General features: G+C 39.6%; 4 protein-coding genes across 5 annotated transcripts; all 4 read right to left on the bottom strand.

Moving 5' to 3' along the window:
• Positions 1 to 575: 575 nt before the first annotated feature.
• Positions 576 to 2,973, bottom strand: LOC125010949 (zinc finger protein 391-like). The gene is made up of 2 exons (XM_047589913.1): positions 2,692 to 2,973; positions 576 to 2,212 (listed from the first exon to the last, which is right to left on the bottom strand). Exons 1-2 carry the CDS (start codon positions 2,861 to 2,863, stop codon positions 744 to 746), a joined length of 1,641 nt encoding a protein of 546 aa, XP_047445869.1. The 5' UTR covers positions 2,864 to 2,973; the 3' UTR covers positions 576 to 743.
• A 542-nt stretch (positions 2,974 to 3,515) lies between these two features.
• Positions 3,516 to 6,936, bottom strand: LOC125011005 (zinc finger protein 239-like). 2 transcript variants are annotated; one of them, XM_047589994.1, is made up of 2 exons: positions 6,652 to 6,936; positions 3,516 to 5,554 (listed from the first exon to the last, which is right to left on the bottom strand). In XM_047589994.1, exon 2 carries the CDS (start codon positions 5,154 to 5,156, stop codon positions 4,095 to 4,097), a length of 1,062 nt encoding a protein of 353 aa, XP_047445950.1. In that variant the 5' UTR covers positions 5,157 to 5,554; positions 6,652 to 6,936; the 3' UTR covers positions 3,516 to 4,094. The 2 variants fall into 2 exon arrangements, with proteins under 2 accessions (XP_047445950.1, XP_047445951.1); XM_047589995.1 differs by having other exon boundaries at positions 5,153 to 5,554.
• Positions 6,937 to 7,404: 468 nt separating this feature from the next.
• On the bottom strand, positions 7,405 to 13,627 carry LOC125010958 (zinc finger protein 391-like). Its single transcript, XM_047589926.1, has 2 exons — positions 13,106 to 13,627; positions 7,405 to 9,426 (listed from the first exon to the last, which is right to left on the bottom strand). Exons 1-2 carry the CDS (start codon positions 13,275 to 13,277, stop codon positions 8,063 to 8,065), a joined length of 1,536 nt encoding a protein of 511 aa, XP_047445882.1. The 5' UTR covers positions 13,278 to 13,627; the 3' UTR covers positions 7,405 to 8,062.
• Positions 13,366 to 18,440, bottom strand: LOC125010602 (pollen-specific leucine-rich repeat extensin-like protein 1). The gene is made up of 3 exons (XM_047589355.1): positions 18,156 to 18,440; positions 16,189 to 16,817; positions 13,366 to 13,458 (listed from the first exon to the last, which is right to left on the bottom strand). Exons 1-3 carry the CDS (start codon positions 18,325 to 18,327, stop codon positions 13,366 to 13,368), a joined length of 894 nt encoding a protein of 297 aa, XP_047445311.1. The 5' UTR covers positions 18,328 to 18,440.
• Positions 18,441 to 18,600: the final 160 nt, after the last annotated feature.

The following is an 18,600-nucleotide window of genomic DNA, read 5'->3' as shown; positions in this document are numbered from 1 at the left end:
CACAGGCGGGGAGGAGTCGTGGTTTAGACTTAACTCCCTTTGTTGGTGGACAGGTCAGTCCCAACCTTTAGCCACTCTGGTCCTCCAATGCCCAGGGGCAGCACCCTAGAAACAAAAAGAAAACCCTTCCTCTCTGTCACTCCCTCAGCAGGGCCTCACTTTTCTCTCTCATACTCATCCCCCATGTCACCTATTTCCTGCTAGCTACAGTTTTACTACTTCTAAACAGCCTCTCTGTTCTCTGTTATGCCTCACATGCTCTCTGTATGTATCCTTTGAGATATGGCATGGTCAACTATTGTCAGTGACCCTTTAATGAGAGGCCCCTAAACAAGTAACTTAAACATAGCTGATTCTGACCCTATCAGTATCCAAAGACTTCATTCTTGTTGGCTATATAAGTATTAGTGAATCTAATTATATAATTATTGGTAATGTTAATGTCCTCACATAAAATTAACATCTATGTATATAATAATCTTGGCAATGTTAATATCCTCACTTATAAGTAAAATCTAAGATATCTCTACAAGTTAGCACACATCTAGTTGAAAATATTCAAAATAATCCCAACATACAATAGTGTTCATGTTTAATAATTACAATAATAACAATGTACTCATGTTGATTTGGACAGCTATTACGTTTTTATCACCACACAAGCACCACTCGTTTCAAGCCATTTAAAATGCAGTACAGCAGTTCAATACTATGTCCACGAGAAGGCAGCAAACATCCGTTTTTCATTCATTATTTACCCATAAACCAGTGTGAGTCCTCATGTGCTTTGTTAAATGACTACTTTCCGTGAAGGTTCCACCACGTGTGTCACAACTGGATGGCTTCTCACGAGCACGCATGTGAATCTTCTTGTGCATCCTTAAATTAAAACTTTGAGCAAAGGTTTTACCACATGTTTCACAACCATACGGCTTCTCACCAGTGTGAGTCCTCATGTGCTTTGTTAAAGTGATTCTTTGAATGAAGGTTTTACCACATGTGTCACAACTGTACGGCTTCTCACCTGTGTGAATCCTCCTGTGTGTTGTTAAAGCACTTCTGTCAGTGAAGGTTTTACCACATGTGTCACAACCGTACGGCTTCTCACCTGTGTGAGTCCTCCTGTGCGTTGTTAAAGCACTTCTGTCAATGAAGGCTTTACCACATGTGTCACAACCGTACGGCTTCTCACCCGTGTGAATCCTCATGTGCCTAGTCAAAGCACCATTTTTAATGAAACGTTTCCCACATACTTCGCAAGGAAATGGCTTCTCACCTGTGTGAGTCCTCATGTGTTGATTCAAAGCATTTCTTAGATTGAAGTTTTTACCACATGTGTTACAACCATATGGCTTCTCGCCTGTGTGAGTCCTCAGGTGGTATGTTAAAGCACTTCTGTCTTTGAAGGTTTTACCACATGTGTCACAACCGTGTGGCTTATGACCTGTGTGAGTCCTCAAGTGTTGAGTCAAAGCACCATTTTTGATAAAACCTTTTCCACATACTTTGCAATGCATTTTCATTAAAGACATGTACTTAAAGGCTTTTCCACAGACGTCACATGTTACAGACTTTATACCTGTGTCAGTATCACACCGTCTCTCTGAAATGAGAGAGTTGTGTACACTGTTACTGTGACTTGTGTCTCTGTGACTTCTCTTCTTTGGATTCAGCTGTTTGGACTGAGAGTTGGAAGAGAGGAACTGGTCACTGTGCTCACTTTCCTCATTTGTAGGAGTCTCTATCAAGGAATCAGTCTTCTGGTTCAGTACAAGATGTTCTTGCCACTGAATGCTGCAGAGTTCCGCCTGTTCCTCTTTAATCTGTATAGGTTCCTCCTGTTCCTCTTTCATCTGTGGAAGTTCTGGTTCCTCTTGTTCCTCTTTCATCTGTGGACGTTCTGGTTCCTCCCGTTCCTCTGTCATCTGTGGAAGTTCTGGTTCCTCCTGTTCCTTTTTTATCTGTAGAGGTTCTACTTCCTCCTGTTCCTCTTTAATCTGTTGATGCACTGGTTCATCTTGTATCTCTTTAATCTGTGGAGGTTCTGGTTCCTCCTGTACCTCTTTAATCTGTAGAGGTTCTAGTTCTTCCTGTTCCTCTTTTATCTGTGGAGGTCCTGGTTCCTCCTGGTCCAGACTGGACTTCCTCTCCTGGTTACAGAGCTGCTGCTCAGTGAGAACCTCCTCTGTGCAGACATGTTGATGTGTGAGGTCTGGAGGGACAAATAGACATAACATAAAAGTTACTAATGTGATGAAGATAAACACATCTGAGCAAATGTGTTCTAGTTTAAATCAATGCAGCGTTAACTGTGCTAGTTAGCCTAGATTGTCCTTTGTCCTCAGGACAAAGGACAATCACACACTCACAACATTTCATACACCGGAACTTGCACTAAGCTGCACTTTATGTTCACTGTTACAATGTTAATATTTTCTTGTACATATTTTTTTACTGTAAGGGCGGTTTTTCTATTCTATATGTGTTATTTAAATGTTCGCGCATTTATGTGTGCCTTTAAGCCAGGGTCTCTTCAATATTTCGTTACGTTCTCATAATGACAATAAAGACTATTGAATCTAGTCTCTAGGCATTTTGACAACCTTCTGAGTCTCTTTCCCCTGTGTCTTCTCCACACTGTGTGTTTCCATTCATTAGTTACTTTATTCATCCTATTCTTGTTCTACTCACCTATTCTGTGCAACTTTATCTCAGGTTTCCAGGTGATATCCAGCAGTCTGCGCTGGCGATCGATCTCTTCCTCGTACTGGACGACAGTTCTTTCAAAGAGTCCGAATATTTCTTCAGCAGCAGCAGTTAATCGCTCGATGATCAACTCTCTCAAACTCTCAGATGAAGACATTGTTACTTCAACAACTAATATATTTATCTGGGACAGAATACAACCGTCTTCCAGCACAATCCAAAAACACAGACACACAACAACGCTATTAACACGTTTTAAAAACGAACTTCTTCTTCTTCATCTCGAGTACTACTACATTACCGCCACCTACTGAAATGGAGTATGGATCCGGATATTTCTGAATCCTAACAAATACAAGAAAAAAAGAAAATTTCTCCAGAGTTTCTTTGCAGTTGGTCAGACATTTCGAATGCATAAATTTCCTTACATAATTGGCTGATAGGATATGTTCTTGCTGTTGATATAGCAAATATATGATAATTTTCTACAACAATCCACTTCCTCTTGGTGTCCCACTATTAGATTCCATCAGGGTAGGAGAGTCAACTGTATGTTCTGCTGCATTTTTAAATCTCGCTTCGAATCATGTCATCAATTCCCCGCAAAAATATTAATTCTAAATTCCCCAAATATAAAACAAAACTCAAGAAATTGATTTATATTAACTATTGTTATATTATTTTTTAAAATGTTAATTGATGACTAAATGCCTTCAAACTGACAACGTTTTTGTTTCATATATGAAGTTACTATGACAGGTGATATCTCAACGATTTTTAATAACTACAATAACACCAATACATTCAGGTTCATTTGGACAGTTACTAAGCTTTTATTATGACACAAACACCACCCGTTTCAAGCCATTTAAAATACAGTACCGCAGTTCCACACTATGGCCACGAGGAGGGAGCAAACATCCGTATTTCATTCATTTATGTACCTCTAAAGTTGAAAAGTAGAAAAATTTGATGAAATCAAAAACATCAAACGATAGAAGCTCAGAAAAAAGAGAAGACTGCAGTTGACAGGAAGCAGTGTTTTCAGTACTAAAGATAATAAGAAAGAACTTCACAGATCATCCCGAGTATACTTCACCGTCACTTCAACATGAGAAAAAATTTGCTTCTGGAAGATTCAGCACATATCCACGGTACAGTTTAGCAGGCTACAGTTTAACATGCAGTTAAGTCACTAATGCATTTCATAGGAGGTTGTAAAGTGGTACTTTCCAAATCATGTTGTAAACTCAAGTGTATCTTTCCATTTGTTTAATGTCCAGGTTTGATATTTTTGTGCTTAAGACGAGTGGCTTCTTTTTGCAGGATGTTGTGTCTGAAATGAAAACGTTATTTCAAATAATCTCAGAGATTAATTAGGTTAGTTGTCAGCACGACGACTTCTCATTTGTGTGACTCCTCATATGTTTGTGTAAATTACTGCATCGACTGAAGCTTTTACCACATGTATCACAACCATATGGCTTCTCACCTGTGTGAGTCCTCATGTGATCAGTTAAAGTACTTCTTTGATTGAAGGTTTTGCCACATGTGTCACAACCATATGGCTTCTCACCTGTGTGAGTCCTCAGGTGATATGTTAAAGAACTTCTGTCTTTGAAGCTTTTACCACATGTGTCACAACCGTACGGCTTTTCACCTGTGTGAGTCCTCCTGTGCTTTGTTAAAGTACTTCCGTCTGTGAAGGTTTTACCACATGTGTCACAACCGTATGGCTTCTCACCTGTGTGGGTCCTCAGGTGACATATTAAATAAATTCTTTCAGTGAAGGTTTTACTGCATGTGTCACAACTGTACGGCTTCTCACCTGTATGAGTTCTCATGTGCCGAGTCAAAGCACCATTTTTGATGAAACCTTTCCCACATACTTTGCAAGGGTATGGCTTCTCACCTGTGTGAATCATGGTGTGTAAAATCAAACCACTAGCACGTGTGAAACTTTTACCGCATGTGTTGCAATGATACGGTGTTTCACCTGTGTGAAATCTGTAATGTATTTTCATTAAAGACATGTACTTAAAGGCTTTTCCACAGACATCACATGTTACAGACTTTTTACCAGTGTCAGTATCACGCTGACTCTCCGACATGGGAGAGTTGTCTACATTGTTGCTATGACTTGTGTATCTGTGACGTCTCTTCTTTGGATTCAGCTGTTTAGCTTGAGAGTTGTAAGAGAGGAACTGGTTACTGTTTGGTTCTGGTTCACTGTGCTCACTTTCCTCATCTGTAGGAGTCTCTATAAAGGAATCGGTCTCCTGGTTCAGTATAAGATGTTCTTGCCACTGAATGCTGCAGAGTTCTTCCTGTTCTTCTTTAATCTGTGGAAGTTCTGGATCCTCCCGTTCCTCTTTCATCTGTGGAGGTTCTAGTTCTCCCTGTTCCTCTTTAATCTGTGGTGGTTCTAGTTCCTCCTGTTCCCTTTTCATCTGTAGAGGTTCTGGTTCCTCTTGTCCCTGTTTAATCTGTAGAGGTTCTGGTTCCTCTTGTTCCTTTTTAATATGTGGTGGTTCTGGTTCCTCCTGTTCCCTTTTTATGTGTAGAAGTTCTGGTTCCTCTTGTTCCTCTTTAATCTGTAGAGGTTCTGGTTCCTCTTGTTCCTCTTTAATCTTTGGTGGTTCTTGTTCCTCCTCTTCCTCTTTTATCTGTGGAGGTTAATTTTCATCCTGTTCCTTTGTTATCTGTAGAGGTTCTGGTTCCTCTTGTTCCTCTTTTATCTGTGGAGCTTCTGGTTCCTCCTGATCCAGACTGGAGCTACTCTCCTGGTTACAGAGCTGCTGCTCATTGAGAACCTCCTCCTCTGTGCAGACATGTTGCTGTGGGAGGTCTGGAGGAACAAAGAGACACAACATGAAGGTTACTAATGTGATGACAGAAAAACATGTCTGTGCAAATATGTTCTACTTTAAATCTATGTAGTGTTAGTTGTGCTAGTTAGCGTAGAACCAAGGAGGTCATAGTGGATTACAGGAAGTCCAGGAAGACTAAACACACTCCTCATTGCATAGATGGGGTGGAGCCTGCGGACAGCATAAAGTCCCTGGGCATCCACATTTCCTCTGACATCTCCTGAACTGTAAACACCTCACACCTTGTGATGACGGCAGAAAGTTCAAGTGGATTGGACTCCCCACTCAGCTGCCCATAAATTTTAGAGGGCCACGATCGAGGGCATCCTGTGTCTCAGTGTGACAGTGTGGTACGGCAGCTGCACAGCACAGGAAAGGAAGGACTTGGCTGGGGTGGCGAGGACAGCGCAGAGGATTGTGTAATGCTGTCTACCAGATCTGGACTCAGACTATGCCAACCGAGTTCAAAGGAGGGCTAGAGACACTGCGACAGATCCCATCAACCCAAGCAACACACTGTTTGTACTTCCTCCATTAGGAAAGAGGTACAGGAACATTAAAACAAAGTGACAGTTTCTTCCCCAGAACTGTTAAAGCAATCACTCCCCCCATAGTGAAACACTCGCAACCCACCCCCCCTACAGAACTCTCACACATGCACCCTCCCCCCCTCCAGCCCCACACTCTTACCCCTGCTGACAATCCAACACACAGTCAGTCCTCAGGACAAAGGACAATCACACACTCACACAATTTCATACACCGGAACTTGCAATAAGCTGCACTTTATGGTCACTGTTACAATGTTAATATTTTCTTGTACATATTTTTTACTATAAGGGTGTTTTTTCTATTCTATATGTTATTTAAATGTTCGCGCATTTACTGTATGTGTGCCTTTAAGCCGGGGTCTCTGCAATATTTCGTTACGTTCTTATAATGACAATAAAGACTATTGAATCTAGTTTCTTAGCATTTTGGCAACCTTCTAACTGAGTCTCTTTCCTATGTCTTCTCCATACGATGTGTTTCCATTTATTAGTTACTTTATTCATACTATTCTTGTTCTACTCACCTATTCTGTGTAACTTTATCTCTGGTTTCCAGGTGATATCCAGCAGTCTGCGCTGACGATCGATCTCTTCCTCGGACTGGACGACAGTTCTTTCAAAGAGTCCGAATATTTCTTCAGGAGAAACGGTTAGTGGCTCGATCATCAACTCTCTCAAACTCTCAGATGAAGACATTGTTACTTGAACATCTCATATATTTATCTGGGACAGAATACAACCGTCTTCCAGCACAATCCAAAAACACAGACATACAACAACGCTACTAACACGTTTTAAAAACAATCTTCTTCTTCTTCTTCATCTCGAGTACTACTGCATTACCGCCACCTACTGAAATGGAGTATGGATCCGGATATTTCTGAATCCTAACAAATACAAGAAAAAAAGGACAAATTCTCCAGAGTTTCTTTGCAATAGGTCAGACATTTTCAATGCATTAATTTCTTCCCGTAATAGGCCGATAAGATGTTGCTGGGGATATGGCAAGTAAATTGTAATTTTCTATAACATGGTCTAGAAAAACAAACCACTTCCTCCTGGTGTCCCACTATTAGATTCCGTCAGGGTAGGAGAGTCAACTGTATGTTCTGCTGCATTTTTAAATCTCACTTCGGATTATGTTATCAATTCCCTGCAGCTATTTTAATTCTAAATTTCCCAAATATATAGAAAAACTCAAGAAATGGATTCATATTAACCTATATATTATTTTTTAAAATATTATTTGATGACTAAATGACTTCACACTGACACTGTTTTGTTTCATATATAATGTTTTTATGACAGGTGGTATCTCAACGATTTTTAATAACTAAAATAACACCAATACATTCAGGTTCATTTGGACAGTTACTAAGTTTTTATTATGACACAAACACCACCCATTTCGAGCCATTTAAAATACAGTACCGCAGTTCCACACTATGGCCACGAAGAGGGAGCAAACATCTGTATTTCATTCATTTATTTACCTCTAAAGTTGGAAAGTAGAAAAATTTGATGAAATCATAAACACCAAACGATAGAAGCTCATAAAAATTGAAGACTGCAGTTGACAGGAAGCAGTGTTTTCAGTACTAAAGATGATAAGAAAGAACTTCACAGATCATCCCGAGTATACTTCACCGTCACTTCAACATGAGAAAAATTTGCTTCTGGAAGATTCAGCACATATCCACGGTACAGTTTAGCAGGCTACAGTTTGACATGCAGTTAAGTCACTAATGCATTTCATGGCAGGTTGTAAAATGGTACTCGCCAAATAATGTTGTAAATTCAAGTGTATCTTTCCATATGTTTAATGTCCAGGTTTGATATTTTTGTGCTTAAGGCGAATGGCTTGTTTTTGCAGGATGTTGTGTCTGAAATGAAAATGTTATTTCAAATTATCTCAGAGAATAATTAGATCAGTTGTCAGCATGACGACTTCTCATTTGTGTGAGTCCTCATATGTGTGTGTAAATTACTGCATTGACTGAAGCTTTTACCACATGTGTCACAACCATATGGCTTCTCACCTGTGTGAGTCCTCATGTGATATTTTAAAGCACTTCTTTGATTGAAAGTTTTGCCACATGTGTCACAACTGTATGGCTTCTCACCTGTGTGAGTCCTCAGGTGATATGTTAAAGTACTTCTATGGTTGAAGCTTTTACCACATGTGTCACAACTGTATGGCTTCTCACCTGTGTGAGTCCTCATGTGATCAGTTAAAGTACTTCTTTGATTGAAGGCTTTGCCACATGTGTCACAACCGTACGGCTTCGCACCCGTGTGAGTCCTCAGGTGATATGTTAAAGCACTTCTGTCTTTGTAGGTTTTACCACATGTGCCGCAACCGTACGGCTTTTCACCTGTGTGAATCCTCCTGTGCTCCGCTAAAATACTTCTGTCAGTGAAGGTTTTACTACATGTGTCACAACTATATGGCCTCTCACCTGTGTGAGTTCTCATATGCTGAGTCAAAGCACTATTTTTAATGAAACATCTCCCACATACTTTGCAATGATATGGCTTCTCACCTGTGTGAATCATAGTGTGTAAAAACAGACCAGTAGAACGTGTGAAACTTTTACCGCATGTGTAGCAATGGTAACGTTTCTCACCTGTGTTATATCTGTAATGTGTTTTAATTACAGATTTTTTCTTAAAGGCTTTTCCACGGACATCACATGTTACAGACTTTTTACCTGTGTCACTATCACACTGACTCTCCGACATGGGAGAGTTGTCTACATTGTTGCTGTGACTTGTGTCTCTGTGACTTCTCTTCTTTGGATTCAGCTGTTTGGATTGAGAGTTGTAAGAGAGGAACTGGTCACTGTGTGATTCTGGTGCACTTTGCTCACTTTCCTCATCAGTAGGAGTCTCCTTAAAGGAATCGGTCTCCTGGTTCAGTACAAGATGTTCTTGCTGCTGGGTGCAGCAGAGTTCCTCTTGTTCCTCTTTAATCAGTTGAGGTTCTGGCTCCTGCCCTTCCTCTTTCATCTGTAGAGGTTCTGGTTCTTCTTGTTCCTTTTTTATCTGTGAAGGTTCTGGTTCCTCCCATTCCTCTTTCATCTGTGGTGGCTCTGGTTCCTCCGGTTCCTCTTTAATCTGTGGAGGTTCTGGTTCCTCCTGTTCCTCTTTAATCTGTATATGTTCTGGTTCTTCGTGTTCCTCTTTTATCTGTGGAGGTTCTGGTTCCTCCTGGTTCACACTGGAGTTCCTCTCCTGGTTACAGAGCTGCTGCTCTGTAAGAAACTCCTCCTCTGTGCAGACAAGTTGCTGTGGAACGTCTAGAGGGACAAAGAGACACAACATAAAGGTTACTAATGTGATGACAGGAAAACACATCTGAGAAAATATGTTCTACTTTAAATCCATGTAGTGTTAACTGTTCTAGTTAGCCTAGCAACAAGGATGTCATAATGGATTACAGGAAGTCAAGGAAGACTGAATGCGCTCTTCTTTCCATAGATGGGGAGGGGTTGGAGTGTGTGGACAGCATAAAGTTCCTGAGCATCTACATTTCCTCTGACCTCTCCTGGACTGTAAACACCTCACGTCTAGTGAAGAAGGCTCAACAACAGCTCTTCTTTCTCAGAAAGTTGAAGCGGACAGGACTCTCCACTCAGCTGCTCATGAACTTTTCCAGTGCATCAACTGATATTGATGTATCTGCCTGTTAACAAGTTTTGGTCTACTCCCATGAAGACTGATCTCTGAGGATAGAGGTAGTCCTACATCATGTTTGGGAAACTGCACCAATCAGGGAATGCATGTGCAATGCGACTGTGTTAACAGTCCCCTCCGAAACTATTGGAACAGCAAGGAAAATTCCCTTGGTTTGTTATTCACCGATGACATTCGGGTTTAAGATTAAAAGATGAGTATGAGACAAGAGTTCAGAATGTCAGCTTTTATTTCCTGGTATTTACATCTTGATGTGTGAAACAAAGTATATATCACCGTTTTTACTACACCACAGCATTTTTAGGTGAGCAAAAGTAATGGAACAAATAATCTTAAAGTAAATAACATTTAATATTTGGTGGCATAACCCTTGCTTGCAATGACTGCCTCAAGCCTGTGACCCATCACCAAACTGTGATACTATTCCAGGCTTTTAACGCAGCTTTACCGCAACTTTTTTTGCCTGATGAAGTCCTTTGTTTTGTTGGCAGTGTGCTTTGGGTCAATTCCTGCTGCATGATGAAATTCCTCCCGATTAGTTTGGATGCATCTCTCCGTAAATTGGCAGACAATATGTTTCTGAATTTATTCTGCTGTTACCATCATCAATAAATATTAATGAGCCTGTTCCAGAAGCGGCCATGCCATGACATTACCTCCGTCATGCTTCACAGATGAGCTTGTATGCTTCAGATCATAAGCGGTTCCTTTTCTTTCTCCACACTTTGGCCTTTCCATCAGTTTGGTAGAGTGCAAATTTTGCAAATTTCAAACTGGCCGTCCGATACTTACTACTAAGAGTGGTTGACATCTTTTGGTATTGCCTCTATATTTCTGCTCTTAGAGGGTTCTTCGAACAGTGGATTGTAATTACTCTTAAAGTAATCATTGCATAATGCATTCCCTAGCCCCTTACCCTAACCCTAACCATCTCAACTAAATGCCTAACCCTAACCCGAACCATAACCTAATTGTAACCTTTACCCTAAAATAGGGGTGGGTGATATGGCAAAAATATCATATCACAATTTTTTTTAAAATAAAATCACGATTTCGATTTTATCACGATCTTAAATTGAAAGATGAAAAACAGACAATTTAGTCCAAAGAACCTTTCTGAACAGATTTTATTTTAAATAGTCGCAGTTTTGCCTGCATGTGCACTCAAGCAAAAGTAGTAACAGAAAGTAAAATATCAATCAAAGACATTACTGATAGTCATTTAAACAGGACTTATTTATTTATTTATTCATCAGCATAGAGCTGCAATTTATAGAATGTGCCCTAGACGATCCCACGATCTCTGTAATTTGACAGATCATCTTCATGTTGTAATCCTTCACGATTTAATATCGTCATATCGCCCACCCCCACCCTAAAACTGAGGTTTTAACCCTCAAAACAGCCAAAAAGTGAGGACCGACCAAAATGTCCTCACTTTGCACACATGTCCTCAATCTGATAGTATAAAACTTATACTGGTTCTCGGAAAGATACCTGTACTAGTACACGCCTGCTAACAATTAAACACACCATCAGTCTCCCAGCGAACTGTAACCCCCTTCCAGATGCCGTTATACAGCTTATAAATAAGTGGACAAAAGTACCAGTATCCTTGATTGGATGCATTAATATTTTAAAAATGACAATTTACCTGTAAAATACCTGTACCTCTTCCAATCGATTCCACCCTCTCTCTTTCAATAGTTAAAGATAACATTCTCCAATTTCATTTGGAATGATAAACGACCAAGAGTCAGGCTTTCCTTGTTATATCTACCTATATATTTCCTTGTTATGTCTGCCATGAGGTGGTTTGAAACTACCAAATCTTTCAGACAAAAAAACCCTTTCTGAAGAGCACAATAACAATTTGGCACAATGTTTTTGCTTATATTGATGTAACACAACAACTATCGCAATTTTCATCTATCTTTGGAAATGATAACTTCCAACCAGGCAGAGCATATCCAGGCTTTAAACTGTGGTCCACTAAAGGTATATTGAAGGTGTCTGACCTTTACGATGGAAATAAATTCATGTCGTTCGAGGAACTTAAAACCATATACCATATCCCCACTAAGCCCTTTTTAAAATATCTCCAATTATGAAGTTTTACAATGTCTATTCAGGGCAATAGTTTGGAGCTACCACCTTTATTTACACTGGAAGACATCATTTTAAAACATCTTGAAAACAAGGGGCCCGTGACCATACTATATAATCTATTTGTGCAAAGAATCTTCAAACAAAACCCTACGGACCTGGAGGATGGACTTAGCAGAGAATATAACGGAGGAGGAATGGACAGAGGCTTGCTCCTTAGTCCAAACCCGAACTGTAAACAAGCACTCCAAATTATTACAATACAAGTGGCTAAGCAGACAGTATATTACCCCGGCTGGATTACATGGTTTTATTCCGAATATTCCTGACATGTGTATTAAATGCAATCTTCAGAAAGGGTCACTGCTTCATTGTATGTGGGAATGCCCTCAGATTTTTGTTTTTTGGAGGAAGGTTTTAGATCTAATCAGTCTTATTATTGGTAAAGAGGTACCCTCCAAGCCTAAAACATTAATTCTTAATATTTACCCAGATGTCACTTCAAACAATGTAAGGTCTCTTCTAAATATTTGTTTACTTGAAGCTAAAAGGTGTATTGCCCGCTCATGGAAGAATCAATAAATCGGTGGAATTTCTCAGGGGTTGAATGCCTTTAATTTTGCCCTTGAAAAGATAAGTTATTTCTCTAATAATAAACTTGATAAGTTTTGGAAAATATGGTATATTCTTTCAAGTTATTTGGAAAAGAATGAGATACAAATTGTTTGCTTTTATTTATTTTTTCCTTCTCCATTATTTGTTGTCGTTTGTTGATATACTTGTCTTATCTTGAAAATACAATAAAGGCATGTTTAAAAAAAGAACACCATCATACCTCAGGACAATCACACACAACATTTCATACACTGCAACTTGCACTAAGCTGCATAAATGTGTGTGTGTGCGATTGTCCTGAGGTGTGATGGTGTTCTTTTTTTAAAACATGTCTTTATTGTATTTTCAAGATAAAACAAGGGGTGGCGCATTTATGTGTGCCTTTAATCCGGGGTCTCTGCAATATTTCGTTACGTTCTCGTAATTACAATAAAGACTATTGGATCTAGCCTCTTAGCATGTTAGCAACCTTGTAGTTGAGTCTCTTTCCTCTATGTCTTCTCCATACGGTGTGTCTCCATTCATTAGTTACTTCAACCATACTATTCTTGTTCTACTCACCTATTCTGTGTAACTTTATCACGGGTTTCCAGGTGATATCCAGCAGTCTGCGCTGACGATCGATCTCTTCCCCGGACCGGACGACAGTTCTTTCAAGGAGTCCGAATATTTCTTCAGGAGAAACAGTTAGTGGCTCGATGATCAACTCTCTCAAACTCTCAGCTCCAGACATTGTTACTTCAACAGCTCAAATATTTATCTGGGACAGAATACAACCGTCTTCCAGCACAGTCCAAACACACAGACACACAACAACGCTACTAACACGTTTTAAAAACAAACTTCTTCATCTCGAGTACTACTGCATTACCGCCACCTACTGAAATGGAGTATGGATCCGGGTAATCTGAATCCTAAAAAAGAAAAGAAAAAAAGGACAATTCTTCAGAGTTTCTTTGCTAAGGTCAGACATTTTCAATGCATTAATCTCTTTCCGTAATAGGCCAACAAGATATGTTCTTTGCTGTCGATATAGCACATATATGGTAATTTTCTACAGCATTGTCTACAAAAACAATCCACTTCCTCCTGGTGTCCCACTAATAGATTCCGTCAGGGTAGGAGAGTCAACTGTATGTTCTGCTGCATTTTTAAATCTCACTTCGGATCATATCATAAACTTCCTGCAGCTATATTAATTCTAAATTCCCCAAATATAAAACAAACGATCATCATCTTAAACTATACATCATTTTTAAAATGTTAATTGATGGCATAATGACTTTGAACTGACACAGTTTGATTAATATATTAACTTTATACTTCAAATTCTAAATCAAACTTTAATTCAGAAGCCAGTTTTAAATCACTCCTGAAATATGTCCATTTTCATAGTCATCCCCAATAGGGATCAACAAAGTCTGTGAGGTCAATTCTCTAACCAACCTCTACCTGTTGACTATTAATCTACTTTATATAGTCTATCGTACAGAACCTTGATGATAGAAACTTGATTGTTATGTGTTATAGTTCCTTCCTTTGGCTAGTAGAGTCAAAAATGTCCTGTTGAGTGTAAACCTGACATGAAGTAAACTGTCATTAAAACTGTGTTGTGGTTTTATCATATTTCAGCGTGTTTGTTAATTCTTCTGGGGAAAAAAACACTGCAAAGTGTCAATTTGAGCTATTTATTCAAATATATATTGGAATATAGAAATTCATGTGCATGGATCTTGTCTTTTCAGTTAACCTTGGCTAAAGTCCCAGAAAAGGATGATTTTCAGTAGTTTCACACCATTATAACAGTTTCAACAAAATTGACATGATTGGTTGGTCACAGGTGGGGAGGAGTCGTGGTTTAGACTTAACTCTCTCTTTGTTGGTGGACAGGTCAGTCCCAACCTCTAGCTACTCTGGTCCTCCAATGCCCAGGGGCATTTTCAGAGCACAGCAATTTGCAGTACATAAAAAAAAAAGAAAGCTGCAGCTTATAAAAGTTAAAAGGCAAAACTCTTCCTCTCTGTCCCTCCCTAAGTAGAGCCTCGCTTTTCTCTCTCACACTCATCCTCCTTATCACCTCCCTTTTGATATGCCTCACATGCTCTCTGTATGTACCTTCCATTTTCACATGGTCGACTGTATGCTTGTGACCCTTCATGAGAGTACCCCAAAGAAGTAACTTAAACATAGCTGACACTTCTGACTCTATCAGTATGTAAAGACTTAATTCTTGTTGGTTACGTAAGCATTAGTAAATAAGATTATAAAATTATTGGCAATATTAATGTCCTCACATGTAATTTCCAAGTAAACTTCCAAGTAAAATATAAGAAAGCTCTAATTAGCACACATCTAGTTGAAAATAATTCCAACACACAATAGTGTTTGATACCAATTTATTCATGTTGATTTAAGTTATCAACATAGACAGTTATCAAGTTTTTATAAATACACAAACACCACTTCTTTCAGGCCATGTAAAATGCAGTACTGCAGTTCCATAACATGACCATGACGAGACAGAAAACATCTGTATTTCATTCATTGTTTACCCTTTAAGTTGGAAAGTAGAAAAAAGTGATGAAATCAAAAACACATAGAAACATCAAATTACAGAAGGTTTGATATTATGCTTAAGATGAGTTGCGAGATGTTGCATCTGAAATGATGACAAAATTTTATTTCAAATTGTCTCAGGATAAGATCACCTGTCAACACGAAGACTTCTCATTTCTGTGAGTGCTCATGTGCCTTGTTAAAGAAGTACTTTGAATGAAGGTTTTACCACATGTGTCACAACCGTACGGCTTCTCACCTGTGTGAGTCCTCCTGTGAGATGTTAAAGTACTTCTGTCTTTGAAGGTTTTACCACATGTGTCACAACAGTATGGCTTCTCACCTGTGTGAGTCCTCAGGTGATACGTTAAATAAATTTTTTGAGTGAAGGCTTTACCACATGTATCACAACAATATGGCTTCTCACCCGTGTGAATCCTCATGTGCCGAGTCAAAGCACCATTTTTAATGAAATGTTTCCCACATACTTTGCAAGGATATGGCTTCTCACCTGTGTGAGTCCTCATGTGTTGATCTAAAGTAATTCTTTGAATGAAGGTTTTACCACATGTGTCACAACCATATGGCCTCTCACCTGTGTGAGACCTCATATGCCTTGATAAAGAACTTCTGTCTTTGAAGGTTTTACCACATGTGTCACAACTGTATGGCTTCTCACCTGTGTGAGTCCTCCTGTGCTTTGTTAAAGTACTTCCATCAGTGAAGGTTTTACCGCATGTGTCACAACCGTATGGCTTTTCACCTGTGTGAGTCCTCAGGTGACATGTTAAATAAATTTTTTCAGTGAAGGTTTTACCACATGTGTCACAACCGTACGGCTTCTCACCTGTGTGAATCCTCATGTGCCGAGTCAAAGCACCATTTTTAATAAAACTCTTCCCACATAGTTTGCAAGGATATGGCTTCTCACCTGTGTGAATCATGGTGTGTAAAATCAAACTATTAGTACGCGTGAAACTTTTACCGCATGTGTTGCACTGGTAAGGTGTCTCCCCAGTGTGAAATCTGTAATGTATTTTCATTAAAGACATGTACTTAAAGGCTTTCCCACAGACATCACATGTTACAGACTTTTTACCAGTATCATACTGACTCTCTGACATGGGAGAGTTGTCTACATTGTTACTGTGACTTGTGTTTCTGTGACGACTCTGCTTTGGATTCAGCTGTTTGGATTCAGACTTCCAAGAGAGGAACTGGTTACTGTTTGGTTCTGGTTCACTGTGCTCACTGTCCTCATCAGTAGGAGTCTCCACAAAGGAATCAGTCTCCTGGTTCAGTACAAGATGTTCTTCCCACTGAATGCTGCAGAGTTCCTCCTGTTCCTCTTTAATCTGTGGAGGTTCGGGTTCTTCCTGTTCCTTTTTTATCTGTATAGGTTCTGGTTCCTGCTGTTCCTCTTTCATCTGTGGTGGTTCTGGTTCCCCCTGTTCCTCTTTCATTTGTAGAGGTTCTGGTTCTTCCTGTTCCTTTTTTATCTGCAGAGGTTCTGGTTCCTCTTCTTCCTCTTTAATCTGTGGAGGTTCTGGTTCCTCTTGTTCCTTTTTAATCTGTGGATGCTCTGGTTCCTCATGTTCCTCTTTAATCTGTGGAGGTTCTGGATCCTCTTGGTCCAGACTGGAGTTCCTCTCCTGGTTATAGAGCTGCTGCCCAGTGAGAACCTCCTCCTCTGTGCTGACATGTTGAGGTGGGAGGTCTGGAGGTACAAAGAGACACAACATAAAGGTTATTAGCGTGCTGACAGGACAACATGTCTGAGCAAATGTGTTCTAGCTTAACCACTTTGACCTGCGCACCCCCTGTACTGGGGTCTGAGGTGAGATCCGTGTGCTACAGACATCTAAACGTATGATAGCATGCACCACTCTGAACATGTAATACACCAAAATGACGGGAGAAACTCATCTAAAAGCCTCTATTAGGCATTGCCACTTAAACTAAACACAAATAAAACCCCAAGTAATTGTATGGGAACATGACGAAAACATGAAAATGTCATCTCATTTAGTGCTTCTACTAACCTCACGAACTCAGAGGGCTAGAAGCCAAAGAGTCACAAAAATAAAATTCGCAAAATCTTAAAGTAGGTCTTACCATTGCTGTTTTGTGATTGAAAGTTATATTCCAGCTCCAAAGAAATACTGCTAATGGCTTCTCCTATGACTCCTATGACATCAGTTTGGAATGAATCATGGTGCTCTCGTTTATATGTGTAAAAAGGCAGAGGCTCCTAGGTTGAAGTGTCGGGTCACTGACAACATGCGATCTTTGGGTTTACTTTGCTCTGGATTGTCTTTGGTGGTTGCTACTCCACTCTGATTGATCTAAAGAGATGTCAATCATTAAAATTGTCACTCCGCTGTCGAGATATTGTCCTTTGACTTTCACCAAAGGCCTCCTTTTACATATGTTCTGGGTGAATGAGTCAAAACTGTAACTTATATTTAGTGATACATCAGTGAAACTTAATTCAGACGGGTACCAGAGAATGGTTAAATGTCACATATGGTGCCAAAATGTGACAAAAAGGTACTATTGGTGGTTCCACCTGGACACAAATGGGCTAAAACATCTCTAAAACTGTTCAGATTGACCTTTATACCATCTACTTTTGCACAGTTACACATCAGATTTTCACATTACTGATTCAAATTTCTATTGGGCTTCGTTTAACCACAAATCAGAGGTGGTCTTTTACTCTAAATAATCCAGGGTTTTTTCTTAGACGAGAACAGAATTTTTTTTTTCTTTCTTTTTTTTCAGGTGAATTTTCTCTAACACAGTAACACACAGGTGACCAAAATTATTCATATAGCCCTTAGGTATAATAAAATACAACACATTTGCTATTGTATGTCATTTTCACACAGAAGGCAGAAAAATAGGCCTCAAGACGAAACCATGTAGAGCTGTGCTAGTTAGCCTTTTAGCATGTTAGCAACCTTGTAGCTAAGTATCTTTCCTCTGTGTCTTCTCCACACTGTGTGTTTCCATTCATTAGTTAGTTCATTCAGACCTTTCTAGTTCTACTTACCTATTCTGTGTAACTTTATCTCGGGTTTCCAGGTGATATCCAGCAGTCTGCGCTGACGATCTATCTCTTCCTCGGACTGGACGACAGTTCTTTCAAAGAGTCCGAATATTTCTTCAGGAGAAACAGTTAGTGGCTCGATGATCAAGTCTCTCAAATTCTCAGCTGAGGACATTGTTAGTTCAACAGCTCAAATATTTGTCTGGGACAGAACACAGTCGTCCTCCAGCTCAGTCCACAAACACAACAACGCTACTACCAGGTTATAAAAACTTACTTCCTCTTCCTCTCGGGTACATGACAGCGCCACCTAGCCCTAACTTCACCCAAGTTGCTCACTAATAAATTCCGTCAGGGTAGAAGAGTCAACATGTTCTGCTACATTTTAAAATGTCACTTCGGATCATATCAACAGTTTCCTGTAGCTATATTAATTCCAAATACCCCA

Source organism: Mugil cephalus, chromosome 7 (assembly GCF_022458985.1).
Source record: "Mugil cephalus isolate CIBA_MC_2020 chromosome 7, CIBA_Mcephalus_1.1, whole genome shotgun sequence".
In the NCBI taxonomy this organism is placed as follows: domain Eukaryota; kingdom Metazoa; phylum Chordata; class Actinopteri; order Mugiliformes; family Mugilidae; genus Mugil; species Mugil cephalus.
This window is presented reverse-complemented; position numbering and strand designations above follow the sequence as displayed.

Bases quoted from the DNA above. Each gene is read 5' to 3' on its own strand.
- LOC125010949 (XM_047589913.1), bottom strand. From the start codon at position 2,863: ATGTCTTCATCTGAGAGTTTGAGAGAGTTGATCATCGAGCGATTAACT. The intron at 2,213-2,691 runs GTGAGTAGAACA...TTGTCCCTCCAG, and splicing joins GATAAAGTTGCACAGAATAG to ACCTCACACATCAACATGTC.
- LOC125011005 (XM_047589994.1), bottom strand. From the start codon at position 5,156: ATGAAAAGGGAACAGGAGGAACTAGAACCACCACAGATTAAAGAGGAA.
- LOC125010958 (XM_047589926.1), bottom strand. From the start codon at position 13,277: ATGTCTGGAGCTGAGAGTTTGAGAGAGTTGATCATCGAGCCACTAACT. The intron at 9,427-13,105 runs GTGAGTAGAACA...TTGTCCCTCTAG, and splicing joins GATAAAGTTACACAGAATAG to ACGTTCCACAGCAACTTGTC.
- LOC125010602 (XM_047589355.1), bottom strand. From the start codon at position 18,327: ATGTCCTCAGCTGAGAATTTGAGAGACTTGATCATCGAGCCACTAACT. The intron at 16,818-18,155 runs GTAAGTAGAACT...TTGTACCTCCAG, and splicing joins GATAAAGTTACACAGAATAG to ACCTCCCACCTCAACATGTC. The intron at 13,459-16,188 runs GTAACATGTGAT...TTTCTTTTTTAG, and splicing joins ATGATACTGGTAAAAAGTCT to GATTCAGATTACCCGGATCC.